At 44.7% G+C, this 20609-nt stretch overlaps 1 protein-coding gene across 1 annotated transcript in view; it reads left to right on the top strand.

The window, feature by feature from the left end:
* LOC119465729 (prolyl 4-hydroxylase subunit alpha-2-like) overlaps window positions 1–20043 on the top strand; it is a 36578-nt gene extending 16535 nt beyond the window's left edge. The window contains 14 exon segments of the mRNA XM_049656953.1: window positions 1572–1726; window positions 2414–2608; window positions 3624–3784; window positions 6559–6592; window positions 7074–7219; window positions 8847–8900; window positions 8902–9021; window positions 10183–10247; window positions 11969–12080; window positions 13949–14029; window positions 15543–15596; window positions 16661–16754; window positions 18549–18635; window positions 19829–20043. Of these exon segments, the coding sequence (XP_049512910.1) occupies window positions 1572–1726; window positions 2414–2608; window positions 3624–3784; window positions 6559–6592; window positions 7074–7219; window positions 8847–8900; window positions 8902–9021; window positions 10183–10247; window positions 11969–12080; window positions 13949–14029; window positions 15543–15596; window positions 16661–16754; window positions 18549–18635; window positions 19829–19917 (1447 nt within the window). The 3' untranslated portion in view covers window positions 19918–20043.
* Window positions 20044–20609: the final 566 nt, after the last annotated feature.

The following is a 20609-nucleotide window of genomic DNA, read 5'->3' as shown; positions in this document are numbered from 1 at the left end:
GCTTGGTGTGCAACTTGTTCGTAAGGCGCTAATTAAGGTTTTCATGGAGTTGACGGACGCATTAATGAGTTGCACATTTCAAGGGCATGATCGCCTGAATCTTTCTTACTTCACATGGGACATGACTTCCTACTATAGGCGTGCTTTGCTTGACAACACAGATAAGAAAAACCAATACAGCGGACATATTTTTTTACTAAATGTATTTAAGGAGAGGTTGGTGCCTATATGTGGCACCGGCTACTCCTCTTCCTTACGTGTTAGTTGTCGTCGGAAAGTTGTCAACGATCACAAAACTGGACTAATAAACACATGGACGAACATTCCCGTACTAAGTCCTGCAATATAAATAAATGATCGCACAACATAAGAGTTCACATAGCATAAATACTCACAATACCCCGAAGGCTTCCCAGGCAACACTTGATTTGACAAAGCATAAATGTTCACAAAACCGAGATGTTCACACAGAAGATGTTGGGTACTTGAGAATTAGGTCCTTCTTGAATGCCGTGCTCTAAATACAACAGTTTTGTACGTAGACACAAATGCTACATGTACATGAAGACTATTGTACAATAAACATGCAATCAAGGGCACCTGTTAATAATAACAATGCGAGCAATACCTGTTGTCTGACTGAGTATTTTTGTGATATTTTTTATTTCTCCGAAAATTGGACTAAGGCACGCGCAGCGATGTTTTGAAGTTTTTCTGTTCACCATACACCCAAATTTTTTCCTAAGGATAGTGCCCGTCTATCCAAGCCACGAAGTTTTCCCGGAAGCTTCTTACGGAGAGCATCACGTATTTTACAGTGTAGGAGAAGGGTATTCTATGTCTTGTTTAGCCTCTTCACATGGGCATGTAGCACTGTTAGGTTTTCTTATCCTATACAGGAAGCTTTTATTATAGGCAGTGCCTAGCCGAAGACTATGAACTGTTGTTTCAACAGATCGGCTAATTTTGAACGGAATATTGAATTATATTCTAGGTTCAATATTACATAATTGAGACTTCTGCGCATAATTTATGAACCAAGTTTCCTTGGACAATCTTACCGCATAGTTTGTTCAATAAACATCGCGAATCACTCGTCACTATAGAGGAAGTAGTGATAATTCATTCTCTTGATGCGCTGCACGTGCCATGTGATCAACTGTTATATTTCCTATGATTTCACATTGAACTTGGAATTCACTGGAAAGTTATGTCCTGTTGTAGATCTTTCGCTATGGCATATGTCTTCTGTATTTCGTATCAATGTGCTAGTTTGTTTGCCTTACGCTGATTTCATTTAAGCTCAGCAATGAGGCTTGCGAGTCACTCAGAACAACCCGGTGTAGAGGCTCTGACTGCTGACATGTATGTAACGTAAAGCAGGAAGTATGGAAGTATTGCGCAAAGTTCTGCCGTTGTGGACGTTGTAAATTCGCTAAGCTTATAAGCTCTTTTCTCTTGGTATGCAAGTATATTCTTGTTACTTGTTTTTTGGCTTAGCCGGAAGCGGTCATTTCATGCTGCATCCCTCCCGTGGATTCGTGAAAAGCATTACTATGTTTGGCACGCAGCTTTGTGACGACGAGGCAGCCTTACCATGATCTGGAAACTGATTCCGAGGTCTATGACTACATGAAACACCCTGTCCATGCCTTCCACCTGATGAAGAGGATGATAGTTGATCTTGCCTCCATCGAATCGCAGATACACGAGCTGCACGCATCAGGTGAGCAACGTCCTGCACTTCAGTACAGCAGAACATCGTTATAGCAATCCTCAAAATGTAATGGTGTACTTCGTCTACCTTCGACCGTGCATTGTGGCAATTTTGGCAGGCAAGCTGAGAGAGAGAGAGAGAGAAAATATGTGCGTGCATGTGTGCGTGTGTGCATGTGTGTGTGTGTGTGTGTGTGTGTGTGTGTGTGTGTGTGTGTGTGTGTGTGTGTGTGTGTGCGTGCGTGCGTGCGTGCGTGCGTGCGTGCGTGTGTGTGTATGTGCGTGCGTGCGTGCGTGTGTGCGTGCGTGCGTGCGTGCGTGTGTGTGTGTGTGTGTGTGTGTGTGTGTGTGTGCGTGTGTGTGTGTGTGTGTGTGTGTGTGTGTGTGTGTGTGTGTGCGTGCGTGCGTGCGTGCGTGTGGTGTGCGTGCATGCGTGCGTGCGTGCGTGTGTGTTTTACTCTACAGCGGGTATTAAAAACATTCGTAATTCTTTCACTCGGTGCACATTGTCTACCTTTTCAGGCCAACGCCTGCTTACTTGACTTCCCTTGTATGGTTCTAGCTGGCTTCGTAATCTTGGCAAACGGCTCACCAACGATACCGACAACACTCTCTACATTACCGGCGAACTAGCCCACTCATTCTTTCTGATCAACACCTCGCGTGTTTCTTCCGTTCCCTTTACTCTCTGCCACAGACCCTCTGCCCAACATAACCGCGATGCGGGCCAACAGACTGCTGCCGTGGGAAGAGGACTTCAACGGCATCGCCGTCTCGCTCACGCGCCTCCAAGACACCTACCTTCTGGACATGGCCAACCTCGTCAACGGTCACCTGACCATTACGTCAGGAACACGGAACCGCACAGTGCCCGGCCGCATTCCGCTCACCGGTGAGCCCATCTCAAATTAAGCGGTGACCGTTACAAAAAACCTGCGCAAAATATGGCAGATCAATTACGTGGAAGCCCTGAAGGGTGTTTCAGGAAAGGGGCATCTCGGTCACCCACCCAACTGTAGCACGACACTGGAAAGGGAAGGCTTGTACGGGTTTTCTGAAAGTAAACTTCGCAGTTAAAGAAAAATGCTCCCTGGTCCGGGTGGTGGAGCCCGCGTCCAACGCCTATCAGGACCAGGCGCTCTACCAACTGGACATACCAGGAGGCTAGTAGGTCGCAAAGCGAGGCTGATTTAATCTACAACTTGAACCGCAGGAACACAGAATATGGCAAATGAGTTCACCTGCAAGGTGGGAAAAGGTTCAAGAAAGCGAAAAATTGTCTTTCATCCGACTTTAGCACGAAGCTGAAAAGAATGTTTCCTCTCTAACACCGTGCTACAGTCGAGTGGATGGTAATACCTTCTTTTTAAAAAAATCAGCTAAGAATGTAAGTTTATCATGATTTTGTTAAATTAATCACTTCGACTGCGATAGCGGTAAGGTATAAAGATAGGCGAGTGGCCAAATGATAGGGTGGCTCGATATGACGTATCTCGTGGATTTATCGTCTTGCATCGCGAATTATGCTGCACTGTCATTATATGTGGCCGACTTAGTTGTATTCCAAGGTGTTTCGGACTAGACAAACATAAGGTCACGCTTGTAGAATTATTCTTCATGCATTTTCTAGTGAGTATTCATAGTTATATTAATGAAATTTGAATTTAGTGTATAATCCGTCACGACGCATTTAGACGTAAAAACACAGGGCTCGCAACCAAAAAGTCATTTTTAAGTAGTAATTTTTGCTTACAGAATAAGGTGAAGTATATAAGCGATGTGTATGATGCGTATCGCTATTGCAACTGTAGTATGAACACATGTGCGCCCTACAGCTAGTGAAACATTTCAAACGTTCAGTAGGATGTACATCACTAAATTAAGATTACCTCTGTTTTCCCGGGCAGCTCGAGACTGCTTCTTCATGGGCCAAGTGGCAGTGCACAACGGTTACTACGACCGCTCCGTGGAGTGGGTGGAGAGAGCCATAGACAAGGTGGCAAATGAGAAGCCGCCGTCCATCCCAACAGAGGATCTCACGAAGTACCTCGATTTACTCATCAAAAAGGTGCGTCATATCCTCGGACCTATTAAGTTGAGGTTTTTACGGAATCCCGTCGGGTCGTGGAAGATCAGGGTCAATAACACACCGCACCGACTAAAGTAAAAGGCATGAAATTAAAAGACATTTCGGCTCCTCCACGGGAGCGTTTTTCACAAAGACCGCAAACGGTGAAGTACACTCAATACATGTTACCATGTGCTGCAGGCGTCGAGCATATAGGGGAGGGGGGGTTGAGATTGCCTGTATTCAAACTTTCTTAACAGAGAGCTTTAGTGCATCCGGTATTCCGCCAAGCGCCGGTGCTTTGCCGGATGAGCGGTGGGGGACGTGCTCATCCGGAAAACCGCCCGCTCTTGCCGGATTTGTGGCACCTCGTGGTAACGCAGTGCTCCACCAGAAAAACGCAGAGTCAACGATAATCTTATTGCGCTACTTGTGTAAACTTTCTGCAGTGGCGTACCCGTGTTCATAATTACGTCGCTTCAGAAAATTTGCCCCAGCAGTGACGTAGAATATACTTAGTTACTCCAATATTAGCTCTGTATTTGTCGGGTGCGCACTGCGCCACCAGGTATAGTCAGGCCATCAGCCACTCAGGTTTACGCCTCCGCTAACCCGGCAATGCGGCTTATCCGCCTGCGTATAATCGACCGTTTTAGTATTGCGGAAATGGCACCACGCTAAACGCAAAGAAATAGCGGGGTCAGACTGCGCATGCTCAGAACGCTATTTCAGTTTTGCGCGTAGCGTGCGTCCGCTATTTTTCGGATATAGCGGAGACGCTAAACGCTCGCTAAGTTTTTAGCGTTGCAAACATGGCGGCACCCTCGACCCTTCTTTGGCTTGACCATGCAGGCTCGTTTCAAGGCTTGGCGTGGATCCACACGGCTAGTTTGGTTGTCGAGCTGCTCATTTTGCTGCTTTGACTACTGGCAGCTAGATGGCGCGGCGAAGTTTTGCGCTTAGCGGCGCATCGTTGTCTTACGATATACGAAAACTCTATCGAACAGCGTTCTGCAAAGATTTAGCGTGCGTAACACGCTAACGCTAACGCAAACATTGTCCGCAATACTAAAACTCTCTAATAGAATGCCGGACATGCTAAAACTTTCTAATGCTGCATTCACACGACGAATGGCTACGCGGACGATTGTCCGGGTATTCCGGCAAACGCAGGCGGTTTGGGAGGATTGCCGGGTGAGCGTAGGCGTAAACGTGAGCGGCCGGAGTTGTGACGGAGGGGGCGCAATTCATGGGCACCTTTGTTTTATAAGTGCGTTGTGATTGGTAGGAGCAACGCGATGGTCCCCAAGGAAATTATTGAGGGCACGGAAATCGCCACGGTAGAGAACTAGCGTGTTAGTTCGCCCTCCATCGAATCGTCTGATAAAAAGCTTGCGTTTTTCAACCGTACGAGGCGGCGTAGCTTCAGGGGTGGCAACTCCTAAACTCATACGCATTTTTTTTACAACTTGCTTTCGTTTTCTGATTCTCTTATTTTGTCTTACCACAGGTTTGTCTGTTCCTTCGTTTTTCGGTAGCCTTGGGGCATCTGGGCATGCGGACGCCCCTTGGCCTACTATATATTTTCATTGCCTTTTTGTAAACCTTGTTGGAAGTCAGTGTTTTGCTCTGTCTAGATTTTTTTTCTGCCGTTTAACCAGTGCGTTCCTTATTTTCAATCACGCGAAGTCTAATGGGTACGATTAACTGGTATGAGGCCTTTGTCATCATCGCCAGTGCTGAAGGAAAAATGATTCCACGTTTGAACCTAGAATCTCTTATTATTCAAACCACTGCGCACACGCTAAACAGGCATACCACCAGTCTTCCATCTGTATTGTTCAAAGCCGCCATTAAGTAATTTTTTGCTCAACATCAACTAACTTGTTTTTGCACCAACCCTCCTATAAAAGCATGTGTACAGCGTCCTTGAGGTAGTGTCAATAAATAAATAAATATGCGCGATGCCTGCTGCAAGTGATAACACGTAACTAAATTTTTAGTGGAATTTGCCCTTTGCTGTCATTGTGAACAAGGCTACCGTGGTGGAATCGAAGCACCTTTTAATTGAATATTAGCATTCTGATGGTGGTTCGCTGTGCCTTGATTCTAGGAAACATTGAGGGGAATGTTGAAAACCAAGCCTTTCTAAATTTTGATCGGGCCCCATGTCGCAGAAAATATGGTGTCGGTGCCGGCGTCAGCGGCGTCCAATAACGCTATCGCGTTCCACTCTTAAAGGCGAAGCTTAAGCGTACTCCAAGTTTTTTCTCAAAGGTCCGGCTCCTTCTGACTGAATATTGTTTCGAGGTGACAGTCCACACTGTAAAATTTTTGCCCCCAAACTATAAATTCCCAATTCTCATAAAAGGTTGTCATACAGTTGCATTTACATAATTGCAGTTTCGGCATAAACTACTAATAACCCCATCTGCCGGGCTGATTGGCCCCCGGCAGAAAGGTAGCACAGAGCGGTGCGACCATTGCTAACGAATCTGACCATGTCACATGCTCTTTCAGCAAATTCAACAGCATTATTGTCTCCGTATCTGTCACCATAGAAGGGTTTCCATCCAATGGGCAGTTTCCATACAAGGCCTTTGACTGTATTATGCGTGGCACGAAAACGTTCGGCTGGCTCGCGAATACAGTATACATACGGTTCGTGTCATCGGTGGTGGGTCGCTCGGCGTGGGACAGCCGCTTGTGTACAGTTCTTAACGTTCTTCCATCACTCACTCTTCCGTCCTGTCACTTTGTTTTCTCTGTCACAGCACGACGACGTACTGGACTCCATGGGAAAAGCCGGTGAGCTATAAATTTCACTCGCCTATCTTCCCTATACACTATTTGTTTGGCGCTGACGTAACGTCATTGTTTTCTCCTCTGTTACACAAGCTTTGAGTGTCGTTTTGACGCTCCTTTCGTTATTCTAACTGCACGATTGTTAGTATCCCAATCTTAACCACGCACACTTGAGACGTTGAACAAAAATATTGGTAGGCATAAGAGAAATATATAATACTAATACACCCTCCGGAAAGGTAAAATGGAAACTAGTTTGCGGACAAGCTGGTTTGTTAAATTATTTTGGGCACTCTTAGGCGTGCAAGTATTTTTTGCGGAGTTCAAGGTCCAGGAGCTTCATTAAAAGTAAAGAATAATTGAAAAGCCGAAAATGTCATAATAGGACTTCTTTAACCAACCAATATATTCAGTCTGACGAAGGTATGGAAATAATCGATGCGTTGCTCCTCCCTTTTCTTGTTCTGTGCATGGATTTTTGTAGGACAGCACTGGCAGACTTACGGAGTGCCCGTGAGTGAGCGGTACAAGAAGCCGCTGCAGTTCCAGACCAAGCTGTTTGAGGAGAAGCTCACCAGCGCACAGGAGACACAGAACTACAAGCGCCTCTGCCGCGGAGAGCAGCTCAGGGTGAGCAACTCGTGCAATCGGTACAATTCGCCTAATTATTCAACTACAGCAAAGAAAACGGAGACGACGATGGCTTCGGCCGAGACGAGACCGCGGTAGTTGGAGATCGCTCGTTTAAAACGTTCGCCCCATCGTCTTCATCATAATTATCGCCATTATTATCATCAGCCAATACTTATGCCCATCTGCAAAATTAAGACATCTCCCAGCGATCTTCAGATACCCCTGTCTTGTATCTGCTGATCCCGTTTTATAACTGCAAATTTCGTAATCTCGTCATACCAACTAAACCTCTGCCGGCCTCGACTACGTTTCCTTTCTTTTGCCACCTGCTGTGCCACTCTAATACCCCACCGATTATCTGTTCTTTGGATTACAGCATGTGCCTAGTGTCTATTTTACTTATTAAACGCGACGAGACTATCAGCTACTTCCCCTTACTCTCAGTCCATCTTCTTGTCTCTTAACGTACGGCCATCTTAATGTTACACCGACTTGTGTAAAACCTTACAGCCCATAGCTTGTTGCGCAGTCCTTAGCTTTCAGGTTTCTTTGTTATCCTACAAATTTCAATTCATAGACTAATACTCATAGGATGGAATCCATCAGACTGCGGACTTAAGATATCATCACAACGATGAAAATCACCAAATAGGACTCGAGTGATTTTTAAAGGTGCATAATCTGATGAGCAACAACTAAAGAGTTGAGACTGGTAAAGTGTTTTCTCTTTTTTTTCATATATATATATTGTCCTTCAATTTGCTGAAAATAAAGGGTTGAGCAATACTGGAGAAAATAAAAGGCGAACCGTCATGTTTTGAATTTCTCGTCGAAAGCTCAGCTATCGTATGTCAACCGGATTTCGTCACAAATTTCAAAATATTTGTTCACACTCATAGGCAGGGAAGAAATCTTTAAATTACATGAAATTATGAAGTTTTACGTGCTAAAACCATGTTCTGAATGTCAGGCAGGTCGAGATGGCAGACTTGGGATATATTTTGACCACTAGGGGTTCTGTGACGTGCACGTAAACCTAAGTACATGAACGCCTTTTGGCACCTCGCCCCACCGAAATGTGGCCGCCGCGGCCGAGATTCAGTGTCACGAGATTCACGTGGACACGAGATTCAGTGTCATTATTTTACGCAATGCAATGGTTAAACGCGGGATGTCACGTTGGCACTGTTCATCCTTCATGATACTGCGACATCAGCGATTAATTTGCCTGCTTCGAGAGCGAGAACATGGAGGCAGTCCAAACGGCTGTCTAGAAGTATTTCCCAAAGCGTTTGCACTGCAAAGGGGTATACAATCGGAAGAGCAAAACAAGCGATGAGAAGGAAGGCTTTCACAAGCCCTTCATCATTTTATAGTGTACGCCGCGTCAACAGGCTAGCCTGAACTTCATTTGCTTTTCTTACAGGTCTGTTTCATCCAGTACCCAGCGCACAAGGTTCTTCATTCTTTTAAATATGATTTTGCCTGCATATAATCGCATTTCTCTTTACTCATATGACACTCGATTGTGCCAAAGCTAGCGACACAGGTTGCCGACATTTTCAATACCATTAAATGAACAAATATATCTATAGCTAACTACCTTTTCCATGGTTACACGCAGACGCCAAAGATGGACAGACAGCTTCGATGCCGGTACTTCTACGGCAAAGATGGCTTTCTTGCGGCTTCAGCCCGTGAAGATCGAGGAGGCCAACCTGAATCCGTACATCATCACCTTCCATGATATCATCGGCGACCGTGACATAAACGATCTGATCGCGTTTGCCACGCCTCGGGTGAGTGACGATTCTGCGCTGTTGCGCTGAACTTGTAAGCATTCAACACATAAAACGTATTTATTTACGTAGCAGCAAGTAACACGTTAGGCCTATATAAAAACAATGCCAACAGAGACTTTAGAAACATTTCTTGAAGGGACAAATGCACAGATTTAGTACAACTTTACGTGCCTCACTGTTTAAATGTGGTTGCCAAGATTAGATAGCTCATTCTCCAACTAATCCCTAAGTGAAACCGCACTGGTAGATTAGTGCCATACACGACGATGCGTGGTATAGCGGCGCATACGTTAAGCCTATGCGCGATTTACGTCGTGCATAGGCTTAATTAACGCTCCTCTTTAGTTACGTCACAGCTTCTTCTCAGCGGATGGTTAGTTTCACGGAGGATGCCTAGAGTCAATGACTGTCTATGCTGGCTTGTAAGGTTCCCTTATAGTTACCGTCAAATCCTTGAGCTGCGCTGGCGAAATTACACATGTGCATTTTTACAACCTTTTGGACAGGTGCGGTTTCATTGCGCACGTTCTTATCTGTCGTCTCGCGAAAACAGAAAAATAGAGAGCTGTGGTTTTCAAGCTCACCATGGCGCAGCACCCACGAATTGAAGTTGTTGAAATCGTAAGACAGTTTCATAACTGAATAAACACAATTCTCTTGCAAGGCGTTCTCTTTGTGCACTGCTACGTAGCTACAGTGTAACACATACATCACTACACCAAAACAAGTACGGCTGAGCAATTATCGCTAGATGCTGACATTCTCAACTAACAGTTTTCGGAAACATTTGTCGCTGACGCCCAATGCATTCGTGTCAGATTAGTACTGCAACCGTCTGGCTACTACTAACGCTAGCGTATGTGCCACTGTAATACCTAGGTCAGCGTGTGAGCTAATTTTGAGCAGCATCAATCGAGAAGCCACCGTACAAGCTACTTAACGGATTCATGCCGCTCAGTGCACATTCATCATTTAAACAGCAAAAACAGCATCCAGAAAGAAATGAGAATGGCTAAAATTACTCATTGCTTATGTAGTTCAGTCTCATATTATAGCATCATCGTATTCGTTAAAAAGGTACAATGCTTCAAATATGCTTCGCTGTCACAAGGCTGGGCACTTCAATCGCGTGAGTGATCGTTGCTCCTGCTTTCCCAGCTTTTCCGGTCCACTCACTACGGGGCGCAAGGTATGGAGACATCCCTGATCCGGACCAGTTCAAAGTAAGATGACGCAGTCCTTTCACATGTTTTCTGGCTATTGTAATAATTGGAGTTATTTCACCCCACACCAGCCGCATCCGTTATTCGTTTAGCAACACCGGACGTAAGAGAAAAGAAGAACGCTGACAAAACTGAGATGCTCAACAAAAGCATGATGGCAGTAGATGTTAAACAAGACGGTCAATGTCTATTAGACGACCTGATCTGTTTCGCAGGTGCATCAGCGCCAAAACGTCTTTTCGTTGGTGTCTTCCTGTGTTGTTAACTGTGTATGCGCTATTCCATATTTCATGTTTCTTACATCTCTATGACAACGAGCACTGTATTAGGAGTTGTACAAGGAGTGCTCGTTCTACCATATGTATTTTTTATGCATGACTCCTTAAAAAAATAGCGTAGCTTGCACTGGAGGCGCAATGCTAAAGAGACAGAGGAACTGATGGACACTTAGCTAGTCCTGGCTTTTAGGCTAGGCTAAGCACTACCAAGTCATTCCCAGCATTTTCCGGAATTTATTGATTATTGATCTATTATTAATTAGCTATTGATTGACTATCGATTGGCTATCGATTGGCTATCGCAAGGTATTGGCCACGTATTTGGACTAGGCTAAGTACTGCCATGTCATCCCCAGCATTTCCGGGAAGTTATTGATTATTGATTGATAATCGATTAGCTATTGATTGGCTATCGATTGGCTATCGATGATTGCCTCAGCTTAAGTAGTCCCAACCATGCTTAGCTAGACTTAGCCCGGCTCAGCTTCTCTAGTTCACAGGGCTTAACGGATTGGTGGCGCCTCCTGGTGACGCACCGCTCAAACAGACGGTAATCTATTTTCGCTACTTGTGTACACTTTCTGCAGCGGCGTTGCGCTTGGACCCTTTCTTCACTACCGCCAGGATCGGCCCACATTTTCTGCTGACGACAGACAGATTATTCTAAGCATAAACAGCTCCGCTGTTCAAATATGTTCTATTATTTTGGTTTTTGATTGCATTTGGACAGATATTTTATTTTTACTAATGCAACAATATTTTTGTTCATGTGTGCCACTCCTGCTATGGTTGCATGCATGGTTTTATTAATGTTGAATTCTAGTGTTTACTATGATGCTTATTCTAAAGGCATTTTTCCGATTTCTGAGTCCTTGTTATGGTAGGTTCTATTTTATTTTTTGCTAAATTGCGCTGGCACTAGTGTCTTAGTTTTATCATTCGAACTCATTTATCCATGTATGTTGCACTTGCTAAAATTGTACAAAGGATTCGCAGTATGTATAAATATATAATACACTCCAAGCATTCACTGAGGAAACAGAGATAAGGACGTACACACGACGTCATAGCTAGACCAACAATTATCAGCTAACGCCAGACACTCGATGCGGTTGTGACGAAATCATTAGCGAAATCAGCCCAACACGCGGCTATATACTGTAAGCTGCTACCGGTTGTTGGTGTAGCGGCGTGAGTGGTGCGTGTGAGTTGTGTGTCTGGGCGGGGATGCTATGTTGGACATTGTCAAATCCCGCCACATTGTCAGACACGCCATCTTCTCTGCCTTGATTGGCTCACGGGGCAGCCACTACCTCCTCTGATTGGCTCAAAACTTCAACATGGCGGAATTTATAGTGTGTCCATAATAGTACTCCTGGTGTCGCTGGTTAAAGAGCTTGACCAAGTAAATCGGGAGCGCTGAGCGATACACCTGCTTTGCAGTGCTTGGCTCGGTGACGAGGATGCACCGGTGGCAACGAGGTTAAATCGATTCGTCGAGTCTTTGCTTGGACTGGGAACGCATTACTTCAAAGGAGAAGCGGAGTACTACCAGGTGAGTGCATGGATCTCTTGCTGAAGAATTCCCACGTGTCAGAGCATTCCTCGTTTAACTTTCATGAAATTATTGATTCGCGCATGTAAAAACCGTAATAGCGCTTGTCAATGGCCATCTATGGATATTGAATAAAGAGGGCTTATCATCAGTGCATTAAGAAATTCTGTAAGCGTGTGAAACCAATATGCCTGCGCGTCGTTACCTTTATTATCACTTTGAGACGCTCACATTTGCAAGTTCTATCGATGGCGCTAATTGGCGCGATCACTCGATGAAGTTACGCTGCAATAAAATAAGAATAGAATAAGTTCGCCGATAGAAATTGGCCTCGCGAACTCATGCCTGCCTTATCCCAAAACTACATTTGCGGTGCACTGTACGCCTCGGCCATCGCTAGAGCAGCTGGCCGCCGGTGATGGGCTATACGGTGGCTAAGCTATATGAATATGTTCTAAAGGCATTCTAAAATGGAACAGTTCGATGTTGTGCGTAACGCCGATTGAACTAACACATTTGAAATACTACTTAATTGCTTGAGAACACTGCCATATTTGATTGCTATTAGCGGATTTACGTACACCTCACGGTTATCTTCTAGAGATGTCGTGCTCAAATGAGTGTTTTAGTTTTACTGGCTTCTGCGCTTTGTATGGCCAGTGCATGTATTGTTCGCACTGTTTAAAGCGAAGCTTTATATGGCTAGGCGAAACAAAAAAGCGTCCGTCCATCGCCTGTGTACAGAAAACTGTCATATTCAGCATTGGCTCGAGCGTCGTAGTCTTCTTCCGCAGCTGGCTCGTTGGCGCCCCTCGGGTTGCGCTCGTGCTCTTGCTCGGCACGCGCTCGTGTCACTGCTCCCGCGTTCGTCGTCGTCGTCGTCTTCCTCAGCTGGCTCCGTTGCCACTCATCATTCCAACGTACAATTTCCCTTCTCTTCTGTCGTCGTAATGGGGATGCCGCGTTTATGGGGGTATGAGCCATTGCTTAAGGAGGCATGAGCCATTCACTGTCTTACGTAACGGAGAGACTTAAGTTTGAATCAATTTCATTTCGAAGAATAGCAAGCGGCAATGGCGGGCGAATGCTTCTAACCACGCCGCCGAGCAAACTCGAGACATCGAACGCAAGCGACAACGGCGTACTGCGGGCGTACCATCAGTGACGTATTTCTCTCCGTCGCAACCGAACGTATGTGTAATCTCATTACGAAACACAAAGACGTAACCAATAATTGACCGTCCAAACACTCCGTACAGATCGTTCACCAGCGAAGCTGAAACGTGCGTCCCCGGTATTTATGACTGGGTTAATCCCGACGGCTCATTAATATATTTCTCAATTATTGGTTATTACATGTATACATGTATACGTCGAGCCAATGCTTATGATGATAGTTTTCTGTGCACAGCACCGTCAATAAACAAAGTATTATCCATCTCTGTCCCTTGGGCTGTACCGCAGAGATGGATAACATTAGCGAAACTTTGTTGATTTCTTAAATATTCATTTTATCTCTCGTGCAAATGATGTCCACATCTGAGAGTAATCAACGTCAAGAAGTAGAGTTAGGCTGAATGCCACGACGGAGTTTCAAAAGTTCTACTAATGATAAAAGCACTTCGTATATATGTGTATGTCTATGTTACAGGTGTATGTCATGTATATTAGAGTATTAGAGTGTATAGCAACTAATCTGGAAAACACTAAATGTTAATGAGACAAAAAGTAACCGGTGCCGCATTCGAGCGCCAAGATCTTTTTATTAGGTCAATAAAAAATTATAATTCATTGCATTGTGTCTGTCTTGCGTGCGCAAATGATATTTACTGTTATTATTTTTTACTTCTACTCCGTGCCCCTCACAGCTGGCCAACTATGGCGTGGGAGGCCAGTACATCGCGCATCACGACTTCCTCGCCGATATCCTCGCCGACCCAAACCGAAAGGTGAGAGACCGTATAGCGCAACCTGTCTGTCTACAAAGATAATTTCACGACATATGTGGAGGAAATGCTAACACCTATATGGTCGGTGGCAACATAAGGATGCAGGAACAAATACACTGCTTTCCCCCCTGGTACGCCAGCCAACTACGTGTTTTTTTTTTTTTTTTTTTTTTTTTTCATTTCTGCGCCGTCACAGCGGCGGGAACTCGTTTCAATATCGGCGTCCCTTAGGAACGATATTTACGAGCGTGGGAGCATGGAGAACAGATGCCGCGCGTGTGTTCAGTGTTCGTACTAGACCCTCAGCTTAACAGTACCAGCGAGGCGAAATGCTGTCTTTCATTCACGCCAAGACACCACGTGCACCTAAGATGTCATCTACGAAATACATTTAAGCTGGGGAAAGGTGTACATTTGGGCAAACTGGGTAATGTTTCAATGATATAGCAAGATAGCGCAAAAACAATGTAAAAAAAACAGGTACGCTAGTAATCTAGCCACTCATTGTATTAAACCTGCATGCACTCAATTGTTCACTAGTACCAGGTTCCTGAAATATGCAAAAACAAAAAAAAATTGTATAAGGGCATACTGCATAGCTAAAGCAGAAGTGCTTCAGCGCATCAGTCACTTAACCTTTCAAAGTTAGAGATGTTTTTTTCTTGATAAACACCTGTACTTTTAGTGACTCCGTGCGCATGCCTGCCAGTCCTGATGGTTCTTGCTTTGGCGAGAGATTATAAATGGCTAGTGCCTGATCGAATAAACTTCAGTTGGCACTAAGCGCTCGTCCTGACGAGGTTGTTTCCTTGTCCCTGATCTCGTCCCTTCGCGCTGATTCAAGTTATATTCAGTCTGGTTCTCGCTTTTCGAAGGGAAACCAAGTTTGCAAAGCTCAATTTGCGATAACAGTGGTTAGGCGGCAAACTACGGTTACGTCTACCGTGTAGCTAGCAGTAACCGGGGTCAGCCGCAACCGTTGTTAGCTTGACCACGGTTAACGCTGTCCGTGTGGTCGGGGAATAAAAGAGACAAAGACTGAACGTAGCCAGTTTACAGAACATTTACCGAACCACAACGGGCGAAATACGAAAAAAAAAGTATTTCGAAATCAGTGGCTTCACACTGACGTACCGGCGTGAAAGTCGAAACAAACTTCTGAGTTTAATTTTCTGTTACAATAATCAACATCTCATGGTGAAATCAAAGCCCGTAGAGTTTTGAAACAATAACTTGTCTACACTGATCCAGCGTTTCTCTTATGTGTCACTCTGGCAACAACGAGCCTTTCTCAGAGTTAGCGTGTTCATGGGTGACCCTCTGGAGTACCTGAAGAGCCAGTTTAATTTACAAGGCTTGGAAGTGCTTTTTTTTTTCGTATGCCCTCTCAAATTTGCGCATTCTGTTTTCCATCAGACGTGTATAGTGCAGATCAACCGTCACAGGCCAGCCGTTTTATCTCTTACTCTCAGCTTGTGTTACATTTACATCTTGCATTTCATTTCCATTACAGATTGACGAATTCGAGCGTACTGCAGGTGATCGAGTGGCCACGCTGATGTTTTACGTAAGTCGACCTTCTCACGTGTGCCACTCACGTGTGCCATTAGAATAAGCTGAAACACCAAAAGGAAAATAAAACTATAAACTGCCTCGCATGTGATTAGATTCACGAAGGCGAGGCGTCATTTCACAGCGTATCTGTTCGTTTAACATGCTGCACCCCTGGGGATTTACTTGAGGGTTAAAATTTTATTATGTGACACACACACACACACGCACACATTTGAAAGCATAAACGAGAAAGTGCGCTACAGCTTATCCTGTTCTGTCTTATTTCTGTTTTCGTGTATGTTGTTACGTGCTTAGTGTGTTCCATCACGCTTCGCATCTGAATGGGATGCAATCATTATAACTAAGAGAACCGCATAACCAAAAAGTTTGCGGTTGCTCACGTTTTGTCGTAAACCCATTCGATCGTATTGCATCGCATGTAAGAAATCCCGTCAAAACTGTGAGCCGGTACATAACTAATGAAACTCGATCGCGAGCTGCTTAATTGCTATATTATTAATTACTTGACGCGCATTTGAATTTGCGCCAAGTGTTGTTTCACAAATATCAAAGCATGTATACTTGGTCTCCAGATAACCAATGTGGAAACCCACGAACTGGCAGTGGATTAGTGCGAAAGTTCGTGGTCCTTCCGCAGATAATCGTTCATAGCTGCATAGAAACATATCTCCGAGTCTCGGAATACTATTGCCCTGACGACAACACGAAAGATGTCGTTCACCTTTGGAATTCATTACTGTGCGGCACTGTTTAAAGCCAAGGGGATACAATATTTATTGCTGGGGTTTATCAAACATAGTGCTATGCCGCTGGAGTGCGCCGAAAAGCGGGCCAGGTATGCGCAAGACTACGGTAATTCAAAATTTAAAACTAACTTCCTGTTACTACTTTGTATATTATATAAGAGCTTAGTTTCTGATTAGTCTTTCCGAGACGTGGTCACTCCTTTTGGTCCATCCAATTCCATCCAATTCACAGTGCAATTGTTCAGGTGTTAGTTCTAGTATTCGTTATAGCCGCACTTGCGCTATACTTATCATGCTTTCCTCTTTGCAGTTAAGTGACGTCGAAGAAGGAGGGGCGACCGTGTTCCCACATCTCGGCGTGCGATTAACGCCCGAAAAAGGTGAGACTATTCCAAAGGACTCAGGTTCTTTGTAACGAGCTGCGAAGCATGCCATAAGTAGTGTAGGCCGAGATTTATTCGTTATAATTTGGTAATTTGTTCTTGGTTCATAGGAGCCGTTTCCCATTGACCGCTCGCCTTGGCTAATAACATGTCACCGGCTATTATTAACTAGTTCCGCCGTAAGAACGTCTCGCGAATATACGAGCCCATTTTTGCCTGAAAATTCTAACACATTCAAACGCCTTCATAACGAAGCACTTGAGACTTCCGAAATCCATTGTTATCTAGGTGGTCACTTCACCGTAAACATCGCGCACCGCCCCCCTTGGAATAGAGCATGTTAGGCACGCGCAGCAGATCATCAGATCGTCCTCAACATGCGACGTATTCGTTAGCCGTCCCGTCCGCTGCTGTTTTACAACAGGCGGAATACGGATTGAGCGATTCCGGGAGCTGTGCAGTAGAATTGGAACACTCGCTGTCATTGCCAAGCACGTCAAGCGCGTCGCTAGTGCTGGCGCTGGCCTTAGCTCAGCGGCGGCTGGGGACGACACTGGTGGCGCCACTACGTGCCGTTCGCTGTAAAACCAGTCAACCGCGGGAATGCTCAAGTTCGCTCGTTGTACAGGCAAATTCGTTGTACGAGGATGGCGAATTGGACGAGTTGGAACGAAGAAACAGAAAGGGGAAAAAATAAACGGAACATGCTCTTTCCTTCAACTGAAGTTGAGAGAAGTTGAACGACAGTGCTTGTCCCACTTTTTTCTGTCTTCGTTTTGCCTTGCGCTGCTGTATTGGATAAATTTGCTGTAGTGTCTTCACTGCAGAGGTGTTCAAAACACACGTGAAAGATAGGAGTTCGGCCGGCAAATACGGAGGAGTCCTTCGCTATACAGGCAACTTGGTTGCGGAGGCGTTCAATTGTTATTACTTCACTGTTAAAATGCTCATCCTCAAAATGTCAAACCCGGTTACCAGAGCAGTCGTACTGATTGCGCGACGAAGCATGCTCAAAAATGTGCACACAAATTAAATGAGCGTCTGCGGAGGAACAAAAAGCAGTGTCCAAAATTGAACATTACTAGGATGGGACGACGGTTCATCTAGTTTAATTTCATGAACGAAGTGAAGGAGGAAAGGAGTAATTTTAGTAGCTCACAATTTCAGCCACTGGATGAAATAGTAGCTACTAAAATTGCAGTTCATCACAATAATTAGAACTTTTCATTGTTCAATTCGGCTTCAGTGTGCTGACTTCATGCCGCATTAATTTACAACTTTGTGGATGTTATACAGATGGTGCACAGGTATGCTGTCGATACATATTACGTAAGCGCTGATATCATTTGCCGTGGGCGTCAAATATTCGTGAATGTTGTCGTTTCGCTCTACATTATGCACTTCTCTTTCTCACAATAGCTGCTGTTTTAGGCACATGTCGTAATGGTCGAAATGTTTGTGTACCATTACGTATGTGCAGTCTCAAGTCCACGGGAAAAAGGCATATTAGGGTTTCCTTGCAATTACGAAGTTAAACATAAATTACAAGATAGGGGCGCCGACGTCAATGCAAAGATTTGGCCACGTTCTGTCTCTGAACCGAAAGTAGCCTCAATTGGGGAGACGGACGGATAATTGTAGCAAGGCTAGTTCAACAATAAAAAATAAGTATTAGTGGACCACTGCAAATTTTGGATTGCTATACGTGAATCAAGCTTCAAGTCTGTTGTTATGAACCTGACCCAGCTTTCTCGACTTTTTTGTTTTATTTGTCCGTTTCTCCTTGTTGTCCTCAATTATTTCAGGGAAACGCAGCCTTCTGGTGGAACCTGAACGCGGATGGCGAGGGGGAGCAGCTGACAAAACACGGAGGTTGTCCCGTCCTGTATGGTTCTAAGTGGAGTAAGTGATCAACTTGCTGTTAGCGAACTGCCTGGCTTTTCCTAATGTCAGTTCAATATCGCTATAACGAAATATATAATAACTGGAGATCTCTATATCTGAGATTGGTGTTTTCAGAATGCTTGCTTCAAGCCCCTTATATCGATTTTACAGAATTCTATGACGTTGATTACTAGATGACCATACTGAATACTGAGAGGGAGGGGGTGGGGGGAGGGGGGGCACCGCACAAAGATGGAACACAAATAAGAAGGAGTTTCTTGTGTTCTGTGTTAGTGCGCTGCCAGTTTCAGTATTAAGTATGCGCGCCATAGCAACTTGCTGAACTGTCGACTTTACTGAACTCCATTGCTAGAAGAAACACTGAAGTCCAAACTTTCATTTCCTTTGATTTCGCACCGAAACCCCATTTCGGTACATCATATCGACGTCATGGGTTTTTAAGTATTTGTTTCTCACATTTGGGCCCGCTGTGCATCAGAAAATAAAATACTTAAAACTTGCCATCTTTACTATGTCACTCCTTTATATTATAACATATAGAATATCTTTAGCGACACAAAAATTACCCCTGGTCGAGCGGACACCACCAAAATCTATGACACCGCGGCTAGCTGGCGCGGAAATTTCAAGCATGGCGTCACCTTTACTTGTCTTTCTTATTTTGCGTCCCTTTCTAGCTTATCAAGACTCTTCTCACGATGATACTAGTTTTTCTAGTATTCCACAAAAGTGATTTGCTAATACAGCTCATGCATTTTTTTTTTTCACTTTTGTGTCCCGCTAAAAGGTAAGGGCACTGACGGGGGGTGTCCAGCGTCGGGTCGCGTAAGCAATGTTCTGGCCATGCCACATTCAATAATCATCTGCCTTGTAGAGAGAGAGACATTATTAAAATGGTGCTGGAGATGTTTACCTGGTCATGTGCCTAACATACTGCTCCAGGTAACAGAAGTGATGCATGACCGATTTATGCACCAAATCTATGACGTCACTGTAAGCTATGCACTTAACGTTTGTTCAGTAGATAAGTTCTTGTGTCGTTCAGTCTCTTCTGGTGTCCGTCTCCAAATTTGCGTGCTGTTTTTTTTTTTTTCATTGTGTACACAATTATTCACTCGGTCATTTTCACAGTTGTCATGTTGCTGTTAAGTTTTTCATCAATAACAAAGCCCACCACTCTTTTGCTGCAGTTGCAAACAAGTGGTTCCACTCCAACAGCAACATGTTCCGGCTCCCCTGTCCACGGAATCGCAGCCAACCTCTGGCTCCGCTCGTCTGACCTTGACCCCGAGAGGTGTCGTCGCGGTTCGCGGCACTCTCGTGTGCGCCTTCGCCTTAAGTCATGCCAATGAATATGTGTCATTGTCCGTCTATTTAAATACTCATGACAATAAACTCTATGATGTTGATACTTTCTTCACGTTTATTCCGGCACGCTCCACGAACCTCCGCATCACACCTGTGCGGGCAAAAAAAAGCTTACTAGCGAAGAGGGCATACATCCTCCTGTATCGCCTTCTAAGTGCCTCTACCCACACGTAAGTTCAGTTCCTTCAAACAGGGATTTGCCTCCTGCTTGATGCCATGCTTCAATGCACTATTTCACTACGCCCACCCAATTTTGAGAGTATCGGGCTTCATCTCCCAGTGTTGATATTGACAAGACAGGAAGCTAGGCCTAGATGGTAATTGATGAAATAAATAAGCACAACGCGTGACACGAGTACACAGAAAAAAAATACGCAATAAGCGGAGTCTTTCAACAAAGAGAGAGAGAGAGAGCAAGGAGAGGAAAGGCAGGGAGGTCAACCAGAAGAGCATCCGGTTTGCTACCCTGCACTAGGGGTAAGGGAAAGGGGAGATAGAAAGAGAAAAAAAGTTGCAAAGTTGCTTTCAACAAAGTTGCAAACGTCAAATACGTATGTGCGCACAAGGACAAAAAAGATCACCGCATATTCAAGAAGTGAATGA

Source organism: Dermacentor silvarum, chromosome 10 (genome assembly GCF_013339745.2).
Source record: "Dermacentor silvarum isolate Dsil-2018 chromosome 10, BIME_Dsil_1.4, whole genome shotgun sequence".
In the NCBI taxonomy this organism is placed as follows: Eukaryota; Metazoa; Arthropoda; class Arachnida; order Ixodida; family Ixodidae; genus Dermacentor; species Dermacentor silvarum.
This window is presented reverse-complemented; position numbering and strand designations above follow the sequence as displayed.